The sequence below is a fragment of the Garra rufa genome, chromosome 1 (assembly GCF_049309525.1).
Source record: "Garra rufa chromosome 1, GarRuf1.0, whole genome shotgun sequence".
Taxonomy (NCBI): Eukaryota; Metazoa; Chordata; class Actinopteri; order Cypriniformes; family Cyprinidae; genus Garra; species Garra rufa.
Window position 1 is genome coordinate 42,376,363 of NC_133361.1, and position 22,540 is coordinate 42,398,902.

General features: G+C 36.8%; 1 protein-coding gene across 2 annotated transcripts; it reads right to left on the reverse strand.

Moving 5' to 3' along the window:
* Positions 1 to 1,101: 1,101 nt before the first annotated feature.
* Positions 1,102 to 21,776, reverse strand: rac2 (Rac family small GTPase 2). 2 transcript variants are annotated; one of them, XM_073840921.1, is made up of 7 exons: positions 21,601 to 21,776; positions 12,332 to 12,403; positions 12,127 to 12,244; positions 11,123 to 11,185; positions 4,609 to 4,768; positions 1,758 to 1,908; positions 1,102 to 1,502 (listed from the first exon to the last, which is right to left on the reverse strand). In XM_073840921.1, exons 1-6 carry the CDS (start codon positions 21,633 to 21,635, stop codon positions 1,778 to 1,780), a joined length of 579 nt encoding a protein of 192 aa, XP_073697022.1. In that variant the 5' UTR covers positions 21,636 to 21,776; the 3' UTR covers positions 1,102 to 1,502; positions 1,758 to 1,777. The 2 variants fall into 2 exon arrangements, with proteins under 2 accessions (XP_073697022.1, XP_073697014.1); XM_073840913.1 differs by having other exon boundaries at positions 1,769 to 1,908; positions 21,601 to 21,773.
* Positions 21,777 to 22,540: the final 764 nt, after the last annotated feature.

The following is a 22,540-nucleotide window of genomic DNA, read 5'->3' on the forward strand; positions in this document are numbered from 1 at the left end:
TCAACATGGAAGTAAGCCTATTGGTGAGACTTCCAGTTCATTAGCCGCTATAGGGAAATAATGAGAAAAAGAAGAATAGCATGCAGTAAATGGTAAAAGTTTGCACAATAAACCAGTGTGTTCATAATTAAGATAATATATTAAAATAATATGGTAAGACACCGGTTTTGTACAGCTAAAAATAGCTGGATGCGGATGAGACCGGAAACCAGACCCATAGAATTTACAAATGGCCGTGCCCCAATCTTATGAGAAAAATTAAGTAGCCTAGATAGTGACTAATGAATTGGAAGTCTTGCACATTCACTGGAAATAGCTTACCTCTGCATTGAAATATGGTGGATAAAGTCACAATTTGAGATATAAAGTGTTTTTTACTCTGAAGCAGAAACAGGCTTCCAAAAGAACTTTCTGCCTATTTGTGCCAATTTAAGCATGCCACACATGGCAAAAACAGGCTCAGCATCCAAACTCTATGGTGTGAAACAGGCCCGACACCATTTTACTGCTAAACCTATGAGATAAAGAGGGTGCCACATCAAGACTTGCTGTAAATGGCAACACTTTGATGTGAGCTCACGACAGTGCCATTGAAGTCAATGTCTGCAGTGTTGTTTCCTCACAAAGTCCCCACAGCTAATAGTAGAACAAGGGCGGATAAGGTGAGACAGTGGCATCATATTAACATTTTTCCTGTTACAATTTCAGCAATTCAAGAAGCAATGAGAAGCTATAAAAGTCATAGTTCTGCTCTCAATGGGAAAAACACGCTGATCTGTATCACATCAGGAACTATAATTGGCACCTTAGAGGACTTGAATCAAAGAGCTTTGTCAAAGTGTTATAAAATACATTAGCTGGAAGCGATGCGTTCACAATATATGTGTTATGAGTGTTATAATTCTTTAGACAAGAGAGCACTGTAAAAAAATTCTTTTTTTGAGGACTACTGAAGTATGTTTTACAAAAACATACTGTCAGTCATTCTACTGTACTTTAAAGTGTTATATTTAATTCCACTTTTTACTCTTCTTAAGATTTACTACCAAAATCTGTTTCTACTATTTTCAGTGTGGCAAAAAAGACATCAGGACAAATGTCTGGAAACAGAGTTGTAGAGTTTATTTTTGCCATTGCTGCCAAAAATTACTATATAAGAACTATGTGGATGTGATTCATAGGTCAAAAAAATCCCTCTGAGTTCAACTCTGTGTAACAAGTACTTGTGCTTTTTTTGGTCTAGAAATTAAGATCAAGACAATACACAACTGCGTACCTAATACAAACACTCTAACACAACCAGTCACATTATAACACAATACAGTTAAAATATGATTAAATATTTTTCATCAACAATATTATTTGGTTGTCATCATTGTGACATATTCAGGAGTTATATTCAACTAAAACAGAAGAAAGGCTTTCATATGTAAATGCATTCCTTGTTGGCTTGTGGGAGAAAACCATGTGATTTCTCTGGTACCTGGTTTACAGTGACGAATCTGGAGGCAGAAAGAACAAAAGGTCAGTGGATGTTCTACTTTTTGCATCTCCTCACGTCCTCTTTTTAAAGAATAGCCTTTGACATGAATCAGAATTACTGTCTTTAACTTCCACCTGGAAGCGCGTTTGTAAGTCGCGACTACTGCAAAGCGGAAATAGAACAAATGCTGTTCGCTATAATTGCGGTGGCATCTGAAATTTTACGGGTGCACTTCTCCCTCTCTGAATTCTGTCTCAACCCAAAAAACACACACATAAAATGTACCGTGCATCCTTAGAGCAGCACGCAGCCCTTCTTCTTGACCTTGGTGGGCTGTGGGCAGAGCACAGCGCGAATGGCCTCATCAAACACCGTCTTCAGACCTCTCTGAGTGAGAGCAGAGCACTCCAGGTATTTTACTGCATCTGTTCGCACACAAACACAGGCACACAAATCAGGTTTGTTAATAACACCACCGTTCTCTCTATATATATTATAAACGTAGTTTGTATGCATACTGATGCATCTCTGATCCACTATGAGTGGGATACTTCGCACCAGATGTCTGGGTGTATTAGGTGTGCATAAATCTGTCATATCTGAGCGTGTAGGAGGAATGGCCCATGTGTTCTCCCAAATGCTAGATCAAATCACACAGAGTACAAATTGCATTTCGCATCTAATTCTGTAGCCTGATATGTAGTGCTTTGTAATTTTGTGCATTTAGAGACTATGTGGTAATTATATGTTGCAAAGAAACCAGACAATAAACAGTCTTTGCATGTGTCTTAAGCATTATTTTTTCTCTCTCTTTCTTACTTTTTTTCTAAGAACAAATTATCAATATAACGGCTGCAGCTATAAACTGTTTAAGTCTGGAGTTCAAAAAGTGGAAAACAAATTGATTTTTTGTTTTGTTTCCTTATTTCAGATGTATGTAACTCAAATACAGAACCGTTCAAATGTTAAAGGATTAGTTCACTATGTGAATTGAAATTGTCAGATAATTTACATACCCCATGTCATCCAAGATGTTCATGCCTTTTTACTTCAGGTGAAAACATCCAGGATTTTTTTTTCCATATAGTGAATTTCAATGGGGATCAACAGGTTGAAGGGCCAAAATGCAGGGTCAAAGGGCTCTACACAATCCCAAGTGAAGAATAAGGGTCTTATCTAGCTAAACCATTGTTCATTTTCTACCGAAATTGAAGATGTATATACTTTTTAACCACAAATGCTCATCTTGCACTAGCTTTACATCCACAACTTCAAAGATTATGTAATTAGTGTTGGGGAAAGTTACTTTTAAAAGCAATGCATTACAATATTGCGTTACTCCTTAAAAAAGTAACTAATTATGTTAGTTACTTTTAATGTGTTACATTACTTTCTGTTACTTATTAAATCTGAACAGGGCTTGCTGGTTTGTTTTTAATATAAAAAGTTTGATTTTTTTAGCAAATGTAAAAGCACTTTCACAACAAAAAGCGAAATGAATAAGCCTAACACTGTGTCCTAACTTCACGTAGTGCCACAACATTCCAGCAACAAGCTATTTGGCTGTTCACACCAGACATGATGCGACAGCCATTTAGAAATACAAGTGCACTTCTCTCCCAATGAAATGGACAAGTTTATAATCAAATTCATAAATATAATTTTTTTTAACATGATTAAAACTACATACTGAGTGATTGATACCATCTTTGTCATGAAAAACACTTTTTTTTTTATTGAGTTCGCCGTTTTAATGTATATAGTTGCATTAATTTATTTTTATGATCTTAGGTAAACTATCTGTTGTTGTTGTTAAATATAATCAAACTCACATTAGACACTGTTAACTTTGAAAAGACCACATGATTAGTACCTGATTTTATCCCTGTCATTAGTTTGAATGTCGTAACAGCCTCAACGTTGCAGAAATTTCTAAATAAATAATTTTGTGTGTCACCACAGCTAGTTAAGACAAAAACTCAGATTAACATGTCATAAAGACATAAAAGTTAATTCACGTCTGTAAAGTAAAACTGTAGGAAAATGACGTTTAACATTCTCCAGCAATGAGGACATTGAGGATGAGGACAGCAGAGACATTGGTTAATAAAAGGGGATTACATGAAGGGAACAAATGTAACTGGTGTTACTATTTTTAAAAAGTAACTCCGATATTTTCTTGTAAATGAAAAAGTAATTTGTTACTTTCCTAGTTACTTGGAAAAAGTAATTTGATTACGTAACTCACTTTACTTGTAATGCAATACCCCAAACACAGAATGTAATCATGCTGGAAATGTCAGGTGTGGTTAGTTCTTCATCTCTGTACTTTGGTTCTAAAGGGTAGGGTAATTGCCAGATATCTTTGTTTAGTGTATTTTGGGCATTTGACTTTTTTTTACACGTTTGCTTTGTAAACACTAGGTCACTACTTTCGCCTATGTTACATGTGACCTTTCCAAGGTGAAAAAGTATAACAATTTTGACAATTGTTTTGCTAGATAAGACACTTATTTCTCGGCTGGGATTGTGTAAAGCCCTGTGAAGCTGCAGTGAAACTGCAATCTTGATCTTTAACCCATTGATCCCCATTGAAATCCACTATATGGAAAAAAATCCTGGAATGTTTTCCTTAAAAACCTTAATTTCTTTTCAACTGAAGAAAGAAAGACATGAACAAAAAATATCTGATCAAAAATACAGTAAAAACAGCAAAACTGTTAAATATAAATATAATTTGAAATAACTGTTTTCTGTTTTAATACATTTTAAAATGTGGAAAAAGCTAAATTTTCAGCATCATTACGCAAGTCTTCAGTGTCACATGATCCTACTGAAATCATTTTAATATGCTTATTTATTCAGAAATCTTTCTTCTTAATTATCAATGTTGAAAATGCTGCTTACTATTTTTGTGGAAATCATTTTTCAGGATGCTTTGTTGAATATATCATAGTTTATTTAAAATAGAAACATTATAAATGTATTAACTGTCACTTTTGATCAATTTAATGCATCCTTTCTGAATAAAAAAAGAATTAATATTGGATAAAAAAATATCTTGATGCCAAACTGTACTGTGATCCAGTGCTGTAAAAAGGCCAAATCCACCTCGGCTGCCTTACCTATTTCTTTGGCCAAAGCGAGACCCTGTGGGTAAGTGATTGGTGCCAGCTTTTTCTCCTTCAGCTTCTCAATGGTTTCCTTCTCATCTCTCAAATCCAGCTTGGTGCCAACCAGAATAATTGGAGTTGAAGGGCAGTGGTGCCTCACTTCAGGGTACCACTAGAGGGAGCAGAGGAGCAGATCACAACTGTTAATTCACATCTGTGTATCAGTCCATATCTAGACTCTGTGGTATTTTTCTGTTGTCAAATACACGGGCTACAAAGCTGTTCATCTGCATGAAGTTAAGCTGTTGCTGCTTTCTCATTTCAGTCTTTGTGCAAGTCAGTTCCAATGCACACTACAATACACGCTAAAGGCCATGCACAGTTTGTTCCACTTTACGCCTGTCATTTTGAAATGTGCCAAGGCCTTTTCTTTGAAAAGAATTTCCTCAGAAGAGCACTGACTGAATCACTGGTTAAAGCTCAGCACATAAAACAATGTCAGTGGTATCTAAAAATGTGTGCAGACTATGTGAAAAATGCAGCAAAAATGCACTAACTCGGTCACTGCAAAGCAGATAAAAAAGCTTTATGAAAACTTATGCTGCGCAAGGACAGCTGCACTTCCCAAGGCCTAGCCTCTGAATGTTGTCTTTAATCTGACACTCACAAAAACCATTGTTTTCTTGCACAAAGCAACCCATGCAGTCACGTTGAGCAGACCTTGAGTGGTCAATAGGCACAGGAGCATTGCTACAGTAAGCCCAGTGTCATTGCCTTCCCAACAGACACACAAGTTTAATATCAGTGAACACTGTCTAAAACAACAAAGCAGACATCCATTAATACGGTGTTATCTCTGAAGTCAAAGAAATCTAATTTAGCCCTACACTTATTCTGTAGCTTTACAGATGCAGACCAGGGGCGGAGTGGGGCACTAAAATTAAACTAAAATTCTGAATTATTTTATTAATGCACATTCACAATAAAAACAAACAGTGTGCTTCTGTAAAAAGGAAACAAACAGGATGCCTCAAGAGCGCATCAGAAAAATGAAACTAAATTCTGCATAGGTTGATGTAGGCTGCTAATTGTTTCATGTTTTTTCTTTCGTTTTGTTAATTCATAATTTATTTAGAAAATAACTTTATTTTATTTATTTTATATATAGCTGTATAATGTTTTCCTGCGTTCGCAGAAGCTCTGCGGGTGCGTGACCATGTGAATCCTCACACTCTGTCGTTTATGCTGCTTTTTGCGTGGTATTTTTAATGGGTCACAGCCGCGTATTAATTAAAATGTCCTTTAATTGTAATTTAACAATCTTGTAAGTTAACGGTTAAAAATGTCTTAACGACCTTCGGTTGTCAGGAGAAATAAAATAACCGAAATGAACATTCCCATTTCTAAATAAAAGTTCATCAGAAAAATTATAATAATACAACTGCTCCTGTTTATGATTATTGTTGATGATCAAGTAAATAGTCTATAACAAAGTACAAAAAAAACTCATGACACTTGTTAATAAAAATTAGCTAACATACAATTTAATATTAGGTTTTGTTTCAAATGGATAAAGAACAGTCTACTAGCCTATATAATTTACGCAATATAGGTGAAATTATGCATGGAAACAGCTCAAGGGCAGTTTTTTTTTTGCGATACACCAAAACTTATGCGACAGTTAATTTTTTTAGGGATGAGGTCATTACGCACACCATTTTATCGGTAAAAGGCCGCTTGGAAGGAAAACAGGATGTAGACAGCAAATTTTGCTGTTTTTTTACACATATTCTCTTTGTCGATAACAAAACAGTGCAAAAACTGGATGGAAACTTGGCTAGTGACAGCCACGCGCTTTGCAACGTAATGACTCGGACCACTAGTGGGGACTCCCTAGTGGCGGCGGGGCTCTAAGCAGCCGCTTAGTTCGCCTATAGGGAGGGCCGGCACTGATAGAGAGTGGGCAACTGATATAAATATTGGTTGGACGTTTAGGGGGAGTATGTGGGAGTATTTGGCCGCTATTCATGGAGAATTTAGTAACGTCAATGATTCTAATAAGCTCAGGCCGATCGCGTTCGCCTCGGCGCCCGCTCAATTTGTGATCCGCTGTGTAAATCCTTCGGCCGGCCGACCGGGAAAAGTCCCGGTCGTTCCGATTGCCACTCCACCCCTGATGCAGACAAACAAAACACAGACACTGCACTGTGAGCTAAACTGCCCACCATAAACAAACATTTTGTATGACTCAGGATCTAAATCGAGCACTAGCCTACCTCAGTTCCCTTTCAGGCATTTGATTTACAGAAGCGTGAGGCTTTTATATGCAACTTAAAGGTGTCTTTGTTTCTTCTCTTCAAGCTTATTAATAAGAGACTTCAAAAGGTTTTAGAAAGACAAAACGGTGGCCTTCGTTAGAAATCAGCATGTCTCCAGTGGCATTTATGATTGGTAGGTGGGTGGGTCGCTACGCTAGTCAAAGCAAACCATTATTGCATTTACAGCACCCCATTTTCAGGTACTGTCAGCCCACGTCAGTAATGAGAAATTATTTCTTCTCACTTAACATCTCCGCAGCAGGTGAATGGTGAATGGATGCGTAAGCAAAGGCCACGTGATGTCTTATAAGCCCCAGCGTATCTATGCGCTTTCCTCCCCACTTTAAATAGATTTTAATTTGTCTCCTCAACCTCGCACAATCTATCAAGACTGCATTTGCATATGGCCAGTGTTACCATGGTTACTACTCAGGAATATACTGTAGAAATAATAAAGGGAGCGACCGGGAGGGTAGAAAAAGCAAAGAGTGGAAGAAGCTTCTGAAGGTCTTTGATTGGGAGTGAAAGCAAAAAGCATTAAGGAACGGGCGAGATGAGATTGCCATTGTTTGAACTTAATAAGAATTCAAAGGGCTGTTTGCAGACTTGTTTATGCAAGCGCAGATTTTAAGCAATGTAAATTGGACCGGATTAAGCCTCGAGTGGTTCTGGAATTATTGATATCACAAACAATTTGCTTTCCGTTCCATCTCAGGCACCTTAAACATGCTGCGGAGGCCTTGATAAGCCTGCCGTAATAACAACAACAACTCAGCAGAAAAGAATCTCTCTTTCTCTTTGCTCGTTCATTTGATCTTTATTAATGAATAGAAATCTAGGATGGTACATTATTACGCAGCTATCTTTCTGTTTGTGTTTGATCGTCATGATTGCTTTTATCAATGTGAATCCCTTTTTGTTTTTTTGTCAATTCTCTTTGTATGTTCGTTGCTGCAGTTAGGTTCTTGTGCTCTCACTAATGTATCTTTATATTACCAAGTTCAATTCAGCCAATTTTCACTATACAAAGTTTTGCTATCAACTGTTGTAAAAACTGGTTAGTTACACACCTCCTTGTCATCGAAGATGTTCATGTTTTTTTTCCGTTGATAAGAAAACATTTCAGGATTTCTCTTTATATAGTGTACTTCTATGATTCCCGCAAGTTTTAACTTCCAAAAAGCAGTTTAAATGCGGCTTCAAAGGGCTCTAGATGATCAAAACTGAGGAATAAGGATCTCATCTAATAAAAGATTTTCTGAAAAAAAGCTGCAATTTATATACTTTTTAACCTCAAATGCTCGTCTTGTCTAGCTCTGCGTGAACTCTGTGTATTCCAGGTCCAGACAGTTAGGGTTTGTTGAAAAACTCTCATCTCATTTTCTTCTCCAACTTCAAAATCGTTTTACATCACTGTTTTACCTATTTTTTTTTTTTTTGTAACAGGTAATTGATGATCTTTGCATGAGATGGGAGTTTTTTGACATACCCTGTCTTGAACCGGAATACACAGAATTTACGCAGAGCTAGACAAGAGCATTTGAGGTTAAAAAGCATACAAATTGTCAATTTGTTTAGAGAATGACCGATCGTTTTGCTAGAGAAGACCCTTCTTCCTCAACTGGGATCATTCAGAGCTCTTTGAAGATGTATTTAAACTGCATTTGGACTGTAACAGCTGAAGAAAGAAAGACATGAACATCTTGAATGACAAGTGGGTGAGTAAATTATCTGTAAATTTTAGTTCTAGAAGAACTTCTCCTTTAATGTCAATTTTTGAGGAAAATATTCCAAGTTTTTTTTTCCATATATAGTGAACTTTAATAAAGATCAACAGGTTGAAGGTCCAAATTGCATTTTCAGTGCAGTTTTTGCATATCGGAAAGGTCACACGTGGTTAGTTCTTCATCTGTGTATTTCAGTTCAAAAAGGTACACTCTTCCATAAAGAACCTTTAACATCTGAAGAACCTTTCTGTTTCACAAAAAGGTTCTTTGTGGCAAATAAGGTTCTTCAGATTATAAAAAGGTAAGCAAGAGATGGTTCTTTAAAGAATCTTTGACTGAATGGTTCTTTGTGGAACCAAAAATGGTTCTTCTATGGCATCGCTTGAAGAACCTTTTGAAGCACCTTTATTTTTAAGTGAATGAATAAGTGAATAAATGAAATTAAGAGTGTAGTGTAGTCAACTTCAAAATTGTCTGGCTACCTTTTTTTTGTAAAGGGTGTTTGACTTTCTTTGAACCTTGTAAACACTGGGTTGGTATTTCCATCTACGTCACACGTGACGAGCATTTGTGGTTAAAAAATATATTTTTCCAGTTTGGCTAGATAAGACCCTTATTCCTTGGCTGGGATCGTGTAAAGCCCTGTGAAGCTACGTTGAAACTGCAATATGGATAAACCCATTGATCCCCATTAAAGTCCACTATATGGACAAAAATCCTGGAAACCTTAATTTATTTTTGAGGCAAGAAAGAAACATATGAACATCTTGGATGACACGGGGGTGAGTAAATTATCAGGAAACATTTATTCTGGAAATGAGCTAATCCTTTAACAATATTGTATTTATCAATTCACATGAATATAAATTAAGAAATGCTGTTCATAGTTAGTTCATGATAATGCATTAAAAGGTTGAATCTTATAAATTTTACATTTTAAATAAGTATGTATTTTAAAATAAATGTGTAAATCCTTTCTTGCCTGCAGAACACAGAAGGACACATTTTGAAGACAGTTGGGTCCGAACAACACAGGACCTCGCTGACTTTCATTTTATTGAGAAAATAAATTAACTTTTTTTTTTTTTTTTAAATATTCTTTTATGTTCCACAGAAGAATGTCACCCACATTTGAAACATCATGCTGGTGTGAAAATCATGACTGAATTTTCAACTAAGCCTAAAGTTTAAGATAAATGCTGATTTTCTCCAGTCAAACTGCACTTTGATGTAAACACAGATCCTGCTATCAATAATCTTTTCCGACAGAGAAAGATGTCCATGTTTATTTCAAAAATACTCTATCGATTTGAATGGAGAGAACAGGATGTTTAATAAAAAAAGAAAAATCAAACTGTTAGCTTTCTAATGAGAACATGTCCCTGACAAAGTATTTAAAGTATAAATACTTTCTTGGTCGGCCAATGTCATCAAAGCTGGTTAACCAGGTAATATATGAGTAGTTATTCTGGTTTACCGGAACACCAAACCAGGACTGCTGGTCTAAGCAGTTAGTTTCAGCAGGAGACACTACACTGCTTTATAAAGAGAGTAAAGGAAAAGGACCATAGTAATACAAGATATCATCCCAGAATCACAGTCCAGAGTCAAAGGGGACCTAAACAGCCTTCCTGAACCTTTCTACATCACCAGAACCCTTGACTACAGTACAATCTCTTTTTGCCCTTAGGACACCAGATTATTTGCACCACATACTCAGCAGAGAACCGTCGTTTTGACTTATAAAACAGTTTTCCCTTTTGGGATCACTCTTGAAAATGCTCTCTGTCAGAGTGAAATAGAGGCAGTTTAAAGACGCTAACTGTAGCAGGACACTAAGTGCTGCGTATCTGTCAGGCATCTACAGTTGCATTAATGGAGAACACGTCAAGGTCAGCCGAGCTGCTAGCACTGCTATCAAACTCCCTTAGGGGGGTTTGTGAGTGTGAGGTAGATAAATAACTTACTAAATAGAGACTCAACTGAATGAACCTTTTGGCTGGCTGAAAAACATACAAGTAAAGATGATGCTGTGTGCGATAAATGCTTCCTGAGCACAAATCACTTTCTTTTTCAAAACAGCTGAATGCCACTGATGGAACTCGGGCTTCATTTGTGAATGTCTGAATGGTAACAAGGCCAAAACTTTTTATTTTAATAGCGGCTGATGTTGTTGATGTCATGCCCACTTTATGACTATCTCTACATGACTGTTGCATCTATCATTTGTAATTAAGGTCAGCAAATGCATCAAGAATAAATGCACAGTGGCATCTAGTGTCCAATGCAGAGCAAGTATTTAAGGGCATGCATGATGGTATGTGTACATGAATGAATGTTGTAGGCATGTATTGAATGGCAGAGAGTTACTGTGCATGTGGAAGTTGTTGAATGCTACTGAATTTTGTCTGTAGGCTCATGCTGGTGTAACTGTGCTTGTATTCTGTGAAGACCCAGATTATACTACCCATACAGACTCACCTTGGCTCTGACGTTTTCAAACGATGCTGGGCTCACCAGAGAAAAACAGATGAGAAACACATCCTGCAAAATACCATCAGAGGACATTCATTTTGACAAATAAACTGACTAAATGTTACTGTATAAAGTTTGTGGTTAGCGAGATAAAAAAAAAAAAGAGAAATAACACTTTTTAATTAAATAATTAAATGTGACAGTAAAGACATTTATAATACTACAAAATATATCTATTATTAATAAAAATTGAAAATGCACAACCAGAAATGTTTCTTAAGCACCAAATCAGCGTATTGAAATGATTTCTGAATGTAGGATCATGTGAAAACAGAAGACTGGAGGAATGGGTGTAGAATAAATCAGATTTACCATCATAGGAATAAATTACATTTTAAAATATGTGACCCTGGACCACAGGTCAATTTGGCGTTAAAAACAAAAATACATTGCATGAATCAAAATGATCGATTTTTCTTTTATGCCAAAAATCATAAGAATATTAGGTAAAGATCATGTTCCATGAAGATATTTTGTAAATGTCCTACAGTAAATATATCAGAACTTAATTTTTGATTAGTAATATGCATTGCTAAAAACTTCATTTGGACAACTTTAAAGGCTATTTTCTCAGTATTTTGATTTTTTGCACCCTCAGATTATAGATTTTCAAAAAGTTGTATCTCGACCAAATATTGTCCCATGCTAACAAACCATACATTAATGAAAAGCTTATTTATTTAATTCCTTAAAATTCAAACTTGGTTTAAAAAAAATGACCCTTATGACTGGTTTTGTAGTCCAGGGTCACATATATTGAAATTATTAAATTGTGTTTTTTATTACTATTTTACTTTATTTTTGATGAAAAGATGCAACCTTGATAATCATAACATACTTCTTTTAAAATTATTTTACCAACTGCAAAGTTTAGAATCTGTCACAGAAAAAATATTGATCACTGTTTTTAAAAAGTCTTGAAGTCACAAAATATTTATGGTGGAGTGTACCGTCTGAGGGTAGGACAGTGGTCGCAGTCTGTCGTAGTCTTCCTGTCCAGCTGTATCCCAAAGTCCTAGGTTGACTGGTTTGCTATCCACCATAACATTTGCTGAGTAGTTATCAAACCTGAGTGAAAATACCCAACCCACACAATCTCTCAATATTTCGGCAACGTCAAGATACATAACCGTTTCAAATTGTTGTTGTACTCACACTGTGGGAATGTACTCCCCAGGGAAAGCATTGGTAGTGTAGCTGATGAGAAGACAGGTCTTTCCCACAGCTCTGAAAAACACAAACAACAAAGAAGAAAATAGACATTTAGTTCTCCGTCAGATCGCTGGAAAACAAACAACATAATGTACTTTGAGTAAAACACATGCTGCTAAAATTACTTCAAAGAATGCTAGGTATCTGGTGTAACCATCTTCCAATAAGAGGAACAGGTGTACTGTACTTCCACAGTGAATTCACACATTTGTTCTCAAACACAAAGAACATTGTTTGTGGTCATATTTCAAGAACTAGGCGATGAATGTATAAATCCTAATAATACCATACATGAAAGCACAGATTCTGTATTCACTTCATCTCGTCTGGCTTTTCATTGCTCAAAGCTAAACTAACTCAGGACCGGTTAAATAGAACGAGTTTTTGCAACTTCAACTTTTGATGCCAGAGCAGCTGTCAGTTTTATTATATAGGACCAATCAGAAGAAGGCGAGGGCGGGGAAAGCATCAGATTGCCTCACTGAGAATTTAAACATAGCGATCTTCACTCATGTGCAAGGCCACCAGTGGCAATCTGATTTTGTCGCAATGACCATTAAAAAAAACTGTGTAGTGCAGGTAACAACACTCAGTTCCTGCTGAGTTTGGGTCTAACACACATACCATGCAGTTTTTAAAGTCCCCATGAAATCAAAATTGAAGTTTTTTGGCTTTTAGTATGAATATGTTAGCCTTACGGTTATTTGTAAGCTAGTGTGCTCCAAAACAATGACAACATTCACATTTAGAAGATATAAGCATTCAAAACAGACAGTCTCTAACTTCCACCAATATGGATCAATGATTTGCATGATTTACATCACCCTGCACTTCAGCTTCTCTTCAAACTTTCTGTCCAATCAAATGCTCTCTAGAATCCACTGTGTCCCGCCCCTACACTATAAATAGACTGAAGCTGTGACTGAAATCGGTCACTTGTTCACAGAATTTGTATTTTCTGTACAGTAAATGGCACGTAGTGCACTATATAAGGGATAGGGAATGATTCAGACAGTGTAAATGCTTTCCATTAGGACAAAAAAAAAGTCTGGTTTCACACTCTGCTCTGGTCCACAAAATGTATCAGACACATTTGAATTCTACACATATTGCTATATTTTATGGATTACATTGTGGCTGTCTTATGCTGTCAAATTCGGCTTTACCGAGTTCATGGCTCTGGCCCGAACTATGATATAAACAAATCGCTATTGGCTATTTAAAAGGGCCCTGTCTTCTTGTTTAATTTGAAATGATGTCAACACATTGAACAATGCTGTGTGTTTCTACGCACTTCAGTGGACCTTTGAAATAAACCTGAAGGACTTGGATCAGATGTGCGTTCCAAACGTTGGTTCAGGAGGAGCCTAATCATTAAGGCCTGTCAATCAGCATTACAAGCTTATATAAGCAGCAGTCATTGCGCCATCCCAGAGACAATTCTTCCGGCATCCACCTCCTCATCTCCTCCTCCTATCTGTTATTCTTCCTCTGTGTTGTACCACAATAGGGTGGGGGGTGTTGAACTCGGAGCTCAAGCCGAGTCTTGGATTTGCACCTCTGTCAAGGACAGCAAGCCAAGTTGGTTTACCGTTAACTATTAAGACTAGATAGAAAGGCAAACTTGTGAATTATGGTTGAATCGATGACTATGGCCCTTCAGGAAATGGGTGTGTGTTTACACCACAATGCTTTTTTTTGTGTAAATATAACAACATTGTCAAAACTTTTGTTCACATGGATCTGCAAAAAAAGACTTAGGGCCAGATTTACTAACAGCACCAGTGCAAACCGTCTTTCGGCATTAAAATAGTACTGTCAGGATTTACTAAAGACGTGCAGTGAAGAATTACCGCCGAAAAGGCTGAAAGGGATGGTTCGGAGTAGAATTGACTTCATTGCTATGCACTCCGAAGCCCATGTAAATACCCCATCCGAAGTTTTTTTTACCTTAGTCAAACATTTATGGAGATATTAGAGTTTTTCGAATTGCTTGTTACAGGAGTGAATGGTACATGTGATGTATCTCGTAAATTGCACCACTAAACGTGCAAGTAATCTTACCAAACTTGTACAGTAGTGTAAATAGGTTATGTACTCACAAAACGCTGCATCAGCACATTTGTAAGTCCACCATGAGTGTTTTAAAAACACGTTTTAGCCGATCCCTACTAGTCTCAAAAACTACAAATGGCGACACGTCGACGTCACTTCCCTGGTTTGAAAAAAGCACGTAAAAGTCCTCCTACAAGCTGACATGCACACAGATGTAGTAGGAGGACTTTTACGTGCTTTTTTCAAACCAGGGAAGTGACGTCGACTTGTAGTTTTTGAGACTAGTAGTTCTCGGGTAAAACGTGTTTTTAAAACACTCATGGTGGACTTACAAATGTTCTGTTGCAGCGTTTTGTGAGTACATAATAACCTATTTACACTACTGTACAAGTTTGGTAAGATTACTTGCACGTTTAGTGGTGCAATTTACGAGATACATCACATGTACCATTCACTCCTGTAACAAGCAATTCGAAAAACTCTAATATCTCCATAAATGTTCGACTAAGGTAAAAAAAACTTCGGATGGGGTATTTACATGGGCTTCGGAGTGCATAGCAATGAAGTCAATTCTACTCCGAACCATCCCTTTAAACAGAGTTATTTTAAAAATATGCATTTTTAGGAGTTTTCCTTTTAGATACAAAATTTATGGAAGAAGATTGAATAAATAACACAATGCGATATACTAACGTTTGCGCTTGTCCAATTACTGGTATTTGTGCCATTGTTTAACACCCAAGTTTTAAAGCAGGTGGTCATTTGCACTGCTCTTGGTAGATTGTGCTGGTCATTATGGAGATGTTTTGGGAACGCTTTTATGGAATAGCGTTCTAACGCTAATATGCCCTGGTTAGTAAATCTGGCCATTAAAATTACGTATTATGCATACCAGACCAGTATTTGGTGATGTTACAGTTTTCACAAATTCACGTTTTCGTAGTTTATACAGAGAACAGTATCGGTTTTGAAAACTGTGCTTTGAAACCTGTTGAAATCTGCGCTCAAACCCCTGCTGGTTTCACAGACAAGGCTTAAGCCTAGTCCTAGACTAAAATGTAAGTCTGAGCTGTTTCAACTGAAATAAAATTGCACTGATTGATCCTAAAAGATATCAGTGCCTTTGTTTTGTCTCAAGATGCACACCAGTAATGTTTTTTTCTAAGCATGTTTATAAAAATTACTTAAATGTCCTAATTGAACTATGGCCTAATCCTGGCTTAGTCTAAGCCCTGTCTGTGAAACCGGGCCAAAATGTCTTTGTCAATGGACAAAACATAAAAATGTTTAGTTTTTAGCTGTAGTTTTTAGAATGGTGTTGTGTAAACACCCTCTGAGTTTTGCACCCCTGTTGTAGTGTCTGGGTGGCACAACTGATTAAATATCTAGAGCTGTGAAATATGTTTTGACCGAATGCTGTGAAAAGAACAGCAATCTGAAGACTTTAAAAGTTGTGCAGCATATGGGTGGCATTGGCTGGTATTTAACGAATGCATTTTTATCTTTTAGCAGCCTTCATTTCTGCTGTTCAACTATTTCTGTTATTTACATTTTTTACCGAACTTGTGTCATATAACCCTCTAAGCATTCCTCAGCTCTCAAGTCTTTCCTCTAAGCTCCCTTTACTTATGTACCTTCACTCCTGTTATTAATTGAATATTTTCCTTTTTTTGTGCATCCCCTTTTACATGTCTTACTGAATTACAAACAACAGAAGAAAAAAAAAGCATATACTCAAATCCTTTCATTTATCTAGAAGTAAAAAAAAAAAAACTGCCGTCACACTCAGATTCAGTGATAGTGACGCCACATGCAGTGCTGTGACAGCAGACCGGAGAGCAACACAAAATACCTCAAAACAATTGTGCATGCTTACATAAACTCAAAAAGAGAAGACGACATTCAAGATGAAAACAGGTCACCTGAAGCAGCAAATATACAGATGCACTGAGAGGAGAGTGTACAAGTGTACAAATTCCAGTGGAGCACATGTTGATGCACGCAGGCAGTGAGAGTGAGGAATGCTGGGATTCAGGAGCCTGTGGCTACATCTCCCTCACATCAAGAAACACTGGAGCGACTCAAGGACAAGGCCAAAACCACACACCTCAGGCTACACACGTTCAGTCACATCAGAACTATTTGCTATCTTTATTACACTAGCTGCTTGATTTCTCTCTCTCGCTCTTGCATTTGCTTTCAAAAAACACATACATACACACACAGTAATAACCACACGTCGTTTGAGTTATCTAGACTTGTGTGCACTTGACTGTAGGGCTGGGTTCTGATGTATTGTGCATGATAAGCTATGATTCAACAGAAAAACAGAGAAAGTCCACATAACATTTCTGTAATCCATTTTGACAAGTCACGACGAAATAATCTAATATTAACAGAACTGGGTCTGTGAGTGCAGCCACTGTGGAAATCAAACATGCCTTTACCACTAATCATACTTGAATAAATTTTGATCTACTCAAATTCCAGTACACACTGGAGGCAGTGTGCTGAAAACATAATTAGAAAACAGTGGGAGATAACTGTTAAGAGGTGCTTTCTGAAGCCCTTTGAAGTTGTGATTCAGATATAGATAGATACAGGGAGAGAGATAGATTCAGAGGGAAAAAGAGCAAGAGAAAACTCAGCATGGGGCCTGGCATTGTCGTGACAGGATGACAGGAAGTTGGGCGGTGTCATCCAGGAAGAGAGACGGCGAGCCTCTTTTTGAAGTGCGTCTTTGAAAATGTGCCCTCAGTTGCTTCAACTTCTTCATGCTCTTTTTCACTCTTTGATTAAACATGAGCATTCTCTGTAACTCCTACAAATGTAAAACAATGTGATAGCTATTCGAGTGTAACTGTCTTGTTCTTGTGGGTTACAGATCTTAAGCTGAGCGTATAAAACTGCAGGGCCTCGTGTTTTAGCAGAGCTGGCTTCCGCAGAAAGCAAGAGAGAGTTGATACAGAAACTGATACTCAGAAGACAGTCAGAAGTGACAGGAACAGAAGAAAATGCCCACCTGGGAGTCACGACAATTCAGAGAACTCAATATATGATAGCATCAGGGTTAAAAACAAAACAAAAAAAAGGGGAAAAAAGACTCAAAGCGCAACATGCATGAGTTAAGGGATGTTTCATTTCCTCAGTATGAACAAAAAGATTTGGGGGTCACGTTTGGTTTTAAACTTGAATTATTGCCCTGACATAAAGTGATTTGTTTTTGTTTATCTTCTCAGTAATCTGATGTCTTTTGAAGGCCTTGATAATGACCGAAACGTTATTTTAACTAATAAAGTTTTCATTTCTTCAAGAGCCAGTGCTGCACCTTTTCTACCTGACTTCAATCAGTTATCTGAAATTGTTATTCAGTTGTAAAGTTATAAACACACCCAAGTGGATGATGCACAATCCTGCGAAGCTCTTATATAACAAGACTTGTGTAAACACATTGGACTTTGTGCATGCAAAATTTAATTGGTCACTGTAAAGGTTGTGATATGATGTCACACTCTATGACATTTAACATATTACAAATAATATTACATACATAATGTAAAAAAATGTTTTACTTTACATTACAGCAAGACTGAAAAACTTGTATTTCAGTTAAGAGGTCAGGCTGTGATGCATCAATCCTCTATTAGTCACACATCTTCACGTGACACACATTCACAGATCAGCATTCACCAAAATTTGGAACGCAGCAAATTCATGCGAGTTGCATTTCCAATTGCTGAATTTGCATGCATATGAATGGAAGTCAATGGAATAAAAAGTATAGTGTGACCATTTGCAAACCTGGGCCACAAAACCAGTCATAACGGTACATTTTTTGAATTTTTTTAAAGGGATGGTTCGGAGTAGAATTGACTTCATTGCTATGCACTCCGAAGCCCATGTAAATACCCCATCCGAAGTTTTTTTTACCTTAGTCAAACATTTATGGAGATATTAGAGTTTTTCGAATTGCTTGTTACAGGAGTGAATGGTACATGTGATGTATCTCGTAAATTGCACCACTAAACGTGCAAGTAATCTTACCAAGCTTGTACAGTAGTGTAAATAGGTTATGTACTCACAAAACGCTGCATCAGAACATTTGTAAGTCCACCATGAGTGTTTTAAAAACACGTTTTAGCCGATCCCTATTAGTCTCAAAAACTACAAATGGCGACACGTCGACGTCACTTCCCTGGTTTGAAAAAAGCACGTAAAAGTCCTCCTACAAGTTGACATGCAGACAGATGTAGTAGGAGGACTTTTACGTGCTTTTTTCAAACCAGGGAAGTGACGTCGACTTGTAGTTTCTGAGACTAGTAGTTCTCGGGTAAAACGTGTTTTTAAAACACTCATGGTGGACTTACAAATGTTCTGATGCAGCGTTTTGTGAGTACATAACCTATTTACACTACTGTACAAGTTTGGTAAGATTACTTGCACGTTTAGTGGTGCAATTTACGAGATACATCACATGTACCATTCACTACTGTAACAAGCAATTCGAAAAACTCTAATATCTCCATAAATGTTTGACTAAGGTAAAAAAACTTCGGATGGGGTATTTAGATGGGCTTCGGAGTGCATAGCAATGAAGTCAATTCTACTCCGAACCATCCCTTTAATTATATATCATCCGAAAGCTGAATAAAAAAGTTTTCCATTGATGGTTTGTTATGATGGGACAGTATTTGACCAAAAAACAACTACTTGAAAATCTAGAATCTGAGGGTGCAAAAAAAATCTAAATACTAAGAAAGTTGTTTTTGAAGTTGTCCAAAATTAAGTTCTTAGCAATGCATATGACTAATCAAAAAGTATGTTTTAATATATTTAAGTTAGGAAATTTAGAAAATATATTCATGGAACATAATCTTTACCTAATATCCTAATGATTTTTGGCATAAAAGAAAAATCGATCGGCATATAATAGATTTGTGCGAGGAATAAAGCAGATTGAAGGTGTCATCTCTGATAATATTCACCGCATGGTCCGCATCCCATATCTCAGTTTAAATATATAGACATCAATAACATTGTTTCATTACTTCTCAAGTGTCATAGCCAAATGTAATGAGGAAAAACCTAACGTGCAATTATTGTGGTTTTAAATTATGCTTTTTTTGTCCTTGTTGCAGCTGAATAGGTTGTGGTCACTACCACTGTATTAAAAATATCCATCTGTAGGTATTTCTTATTTAATTCATGAGTGAATAAAGAGTAAGCAATAACAGAATTCTAATTTTTTTTTGGACATTTTTTTCTGTTAGTGTGTAAAAGGAGGTATATTCACCCTGTTAATCTTTGAGCAATATAAGGAACTTAAGAAGCTGGGTCACGGCATCAGATGCAAGAGGAAGTTAGCAGCTTCAAAATGGAGAACTGTGCACAGGGTTTAAACAGGATATCCTCAAAGCAAAAGCACCTCTCCCCTGCTGCCATTTGATGTGTTAGATGTTGCACTTAACTTAACTTAACAGTGCATTGTCAATCATGAATTACAACATGTCAACACTTCAAGCCCTCAGGCTATGTCCCTAAAAACTGTTGCATCAGCATACCACTCTGCTTCCAGGTCTGTAGTTTATCAGCATCACTTTTATTCCCCAGTTCTGTCTCACTGCATTATAAAAGCAGATGAGATTAAGTGATGTCGCAAATCAAAACCTCACATATGTTTCTATGCAAATTCACCCTCCCCCCTTTCGAAAAGCCGCTTCAGACTCACATGTTTCAGATCTCATCCTCCATCTTGATTCATCACTGTCTGCGGGTCAGCGTATGCTTTAGAAACACCTAACATGTTTGTTTGTTTATGGTTATGAATCTCGACAAAAAGCAAACTACAGACTTGACATATTTGGGTCTAAGGGAAACTAGTCTTTAAAGTAGACTAAAGTAGACTAAAAGATGCCATTTTGACAGGATGACTTTGTATGGCCACATTCTCACAATGAAAGGTGCATATTGTATTCCTTGCACTGCTATGATGCACCATTCATGGAAAACATGCTTGGTTCACTAGTAACAGGCCAAATGTTTACACCCAGATGAAGTGCCCAATTGTCTAAGCCAATGTTTCCAAAGAAATGTTTGACTTCTCTACCACAACAGGCCCATCTATAAGGTTTAAATGTGGTTTCATCAACATTAGACCTAGAAATGGGATTATTTAAACTCATGTTATACTAAATTAGAATTGTATTATTAATGTCACTTAAATAAAATAATACTGAGGGCAAAATGACTCACAAGTTAGGACTTATATCCTGCAACAAGTTAATAAACTTGCACACATTACACACTTTTGTGTTTTTTCTTTAAAACAAAGAGATTTTAAAAATCACAGGTAATTATTTTAATCTGTTGACAAAGCAAAAACTAAATCCTTCCCTGGAGGCTTCTTAAGTACATCCTAATCACTGGTTCATGCATCTGATTTTATAACATTCTCATCATGATCCTGTCACTCATAGAATCCACTACAGAATAAAACCTTCATAAGAGTGTGACCCATGTGCGACTGCTGTTTCCTTTTTTGATGAAAATCAGTTGACATGTATCATCTGTGGCATAACTTCCTGCACACTCTCAGAGGAATGGCACAAGCCAGAAGGTGCTCTTCCTTCTGTGTATAAACTTGCCCATGAATGTCAAACCTTTAGTTTAAATATCTCTGTGACCCCCAATCTGTCAACTCAATACTGCACATCTCTTTTAGCCAAACACAATTTAGTAAAAGTAAAGCTTGTAGATAGGTTATTTTATGTCCTTGCAACCCAAAAGAGAAATATAGAAATCTCAGATATAGACTATGAAGTGTATTCAGGCATGACCGTATTGATTCAGCAACCAACCTGACCCTGAGGCTATAACTAAACTAAGACTAAAATACAAAGTATCTCACGTGACAAATGAGGAAATTAAAACTATGCGACAGACGAAGTAGCCTAGATAAAATAAGCGCTTTTTTAGGACATCTGCAGTACCTTTGAAAACTGTATAATTGCTATCAAGTTAGTTTCAAATTAATAAATATGTAAAAATACACGAAAGTATAAACTATTATAATGTTTACAAACAACTTTAAAGGTAAACGGTAAAACAAATATTAATAGACTAAATAAATCCGTCCAAAAATGCAACTTTTCACTCACCCATCTCCGACCACCACACACTTTATTGCTTGCATTTTCCGATACTTTTTGTCAAACTTTTACCGGTTGCCGCTGTAAAACTGTTAAGGAACTAAGTTGTGATACAGGAAACAGATTTGCTTCTTCAGTGTGTCAGTCTCTCTCTCTCTCTCTCTCTCTCTCTCTCTCTCTCTCTCTCTCTCTCTCTCTCTCTAATCTGCGCACTCGCTCATGTGGTTGTGACAGTTTTGGACGCGTCTGTGTAGTGTCGAACTATATGAGGAAGTATTTAACTTTTAAGTGGAAGCCATGAACGCGCTTTATCCTAGCGTGTTATGTGCATTATAGTCCACAAGAGGGCAATGTCGAATCATCATTGAGAGTGCCTATTTAAGGTCACTAAAGACTTAAATTGTTAACATATTGTCAAAATAATGTGCACTAACATGTTGTGAGGTTTCCAGTCATATCAGTAACCTCATGTAAGCCACCATATTACCGAATATCCCACTGGATTTTCACTTCTGCAATGGCATTGGTAACTGAAACATTTATGTGTGTGTATGTTTGTGTGATTCTGCGTCCAAAGCTACGTAACGTAATGACTAAATAAATAAATGAATGACTTTAGTCAGAAAGAAAGAAAGAAAGAAAGAAAGAAAGAAAGAAAGAAAGAAAGAAAGAAAGAAAGAAAGAAAGACTGGACCTTTAGACCGTAAGACCTTTACTGTTAATTCAGAATTGATTATAATTTATTAGTTAGGATTTTTCTTGACTTTTTTTTTTAATGGGGAGGATTCTTAGTCATTCGTCAGCGGATTCTCTGAATTTTAATGTGATAAGATCTAATTGACATTTGTGAAAGAAAAATTGTGAAATGGTGAGGAAACGCTGAGGAAGTAAAGTAAGTTGTCAGCGCTCAGCTGTCATTCATGGCCGTGACGTCACCTTCCTCGCACAA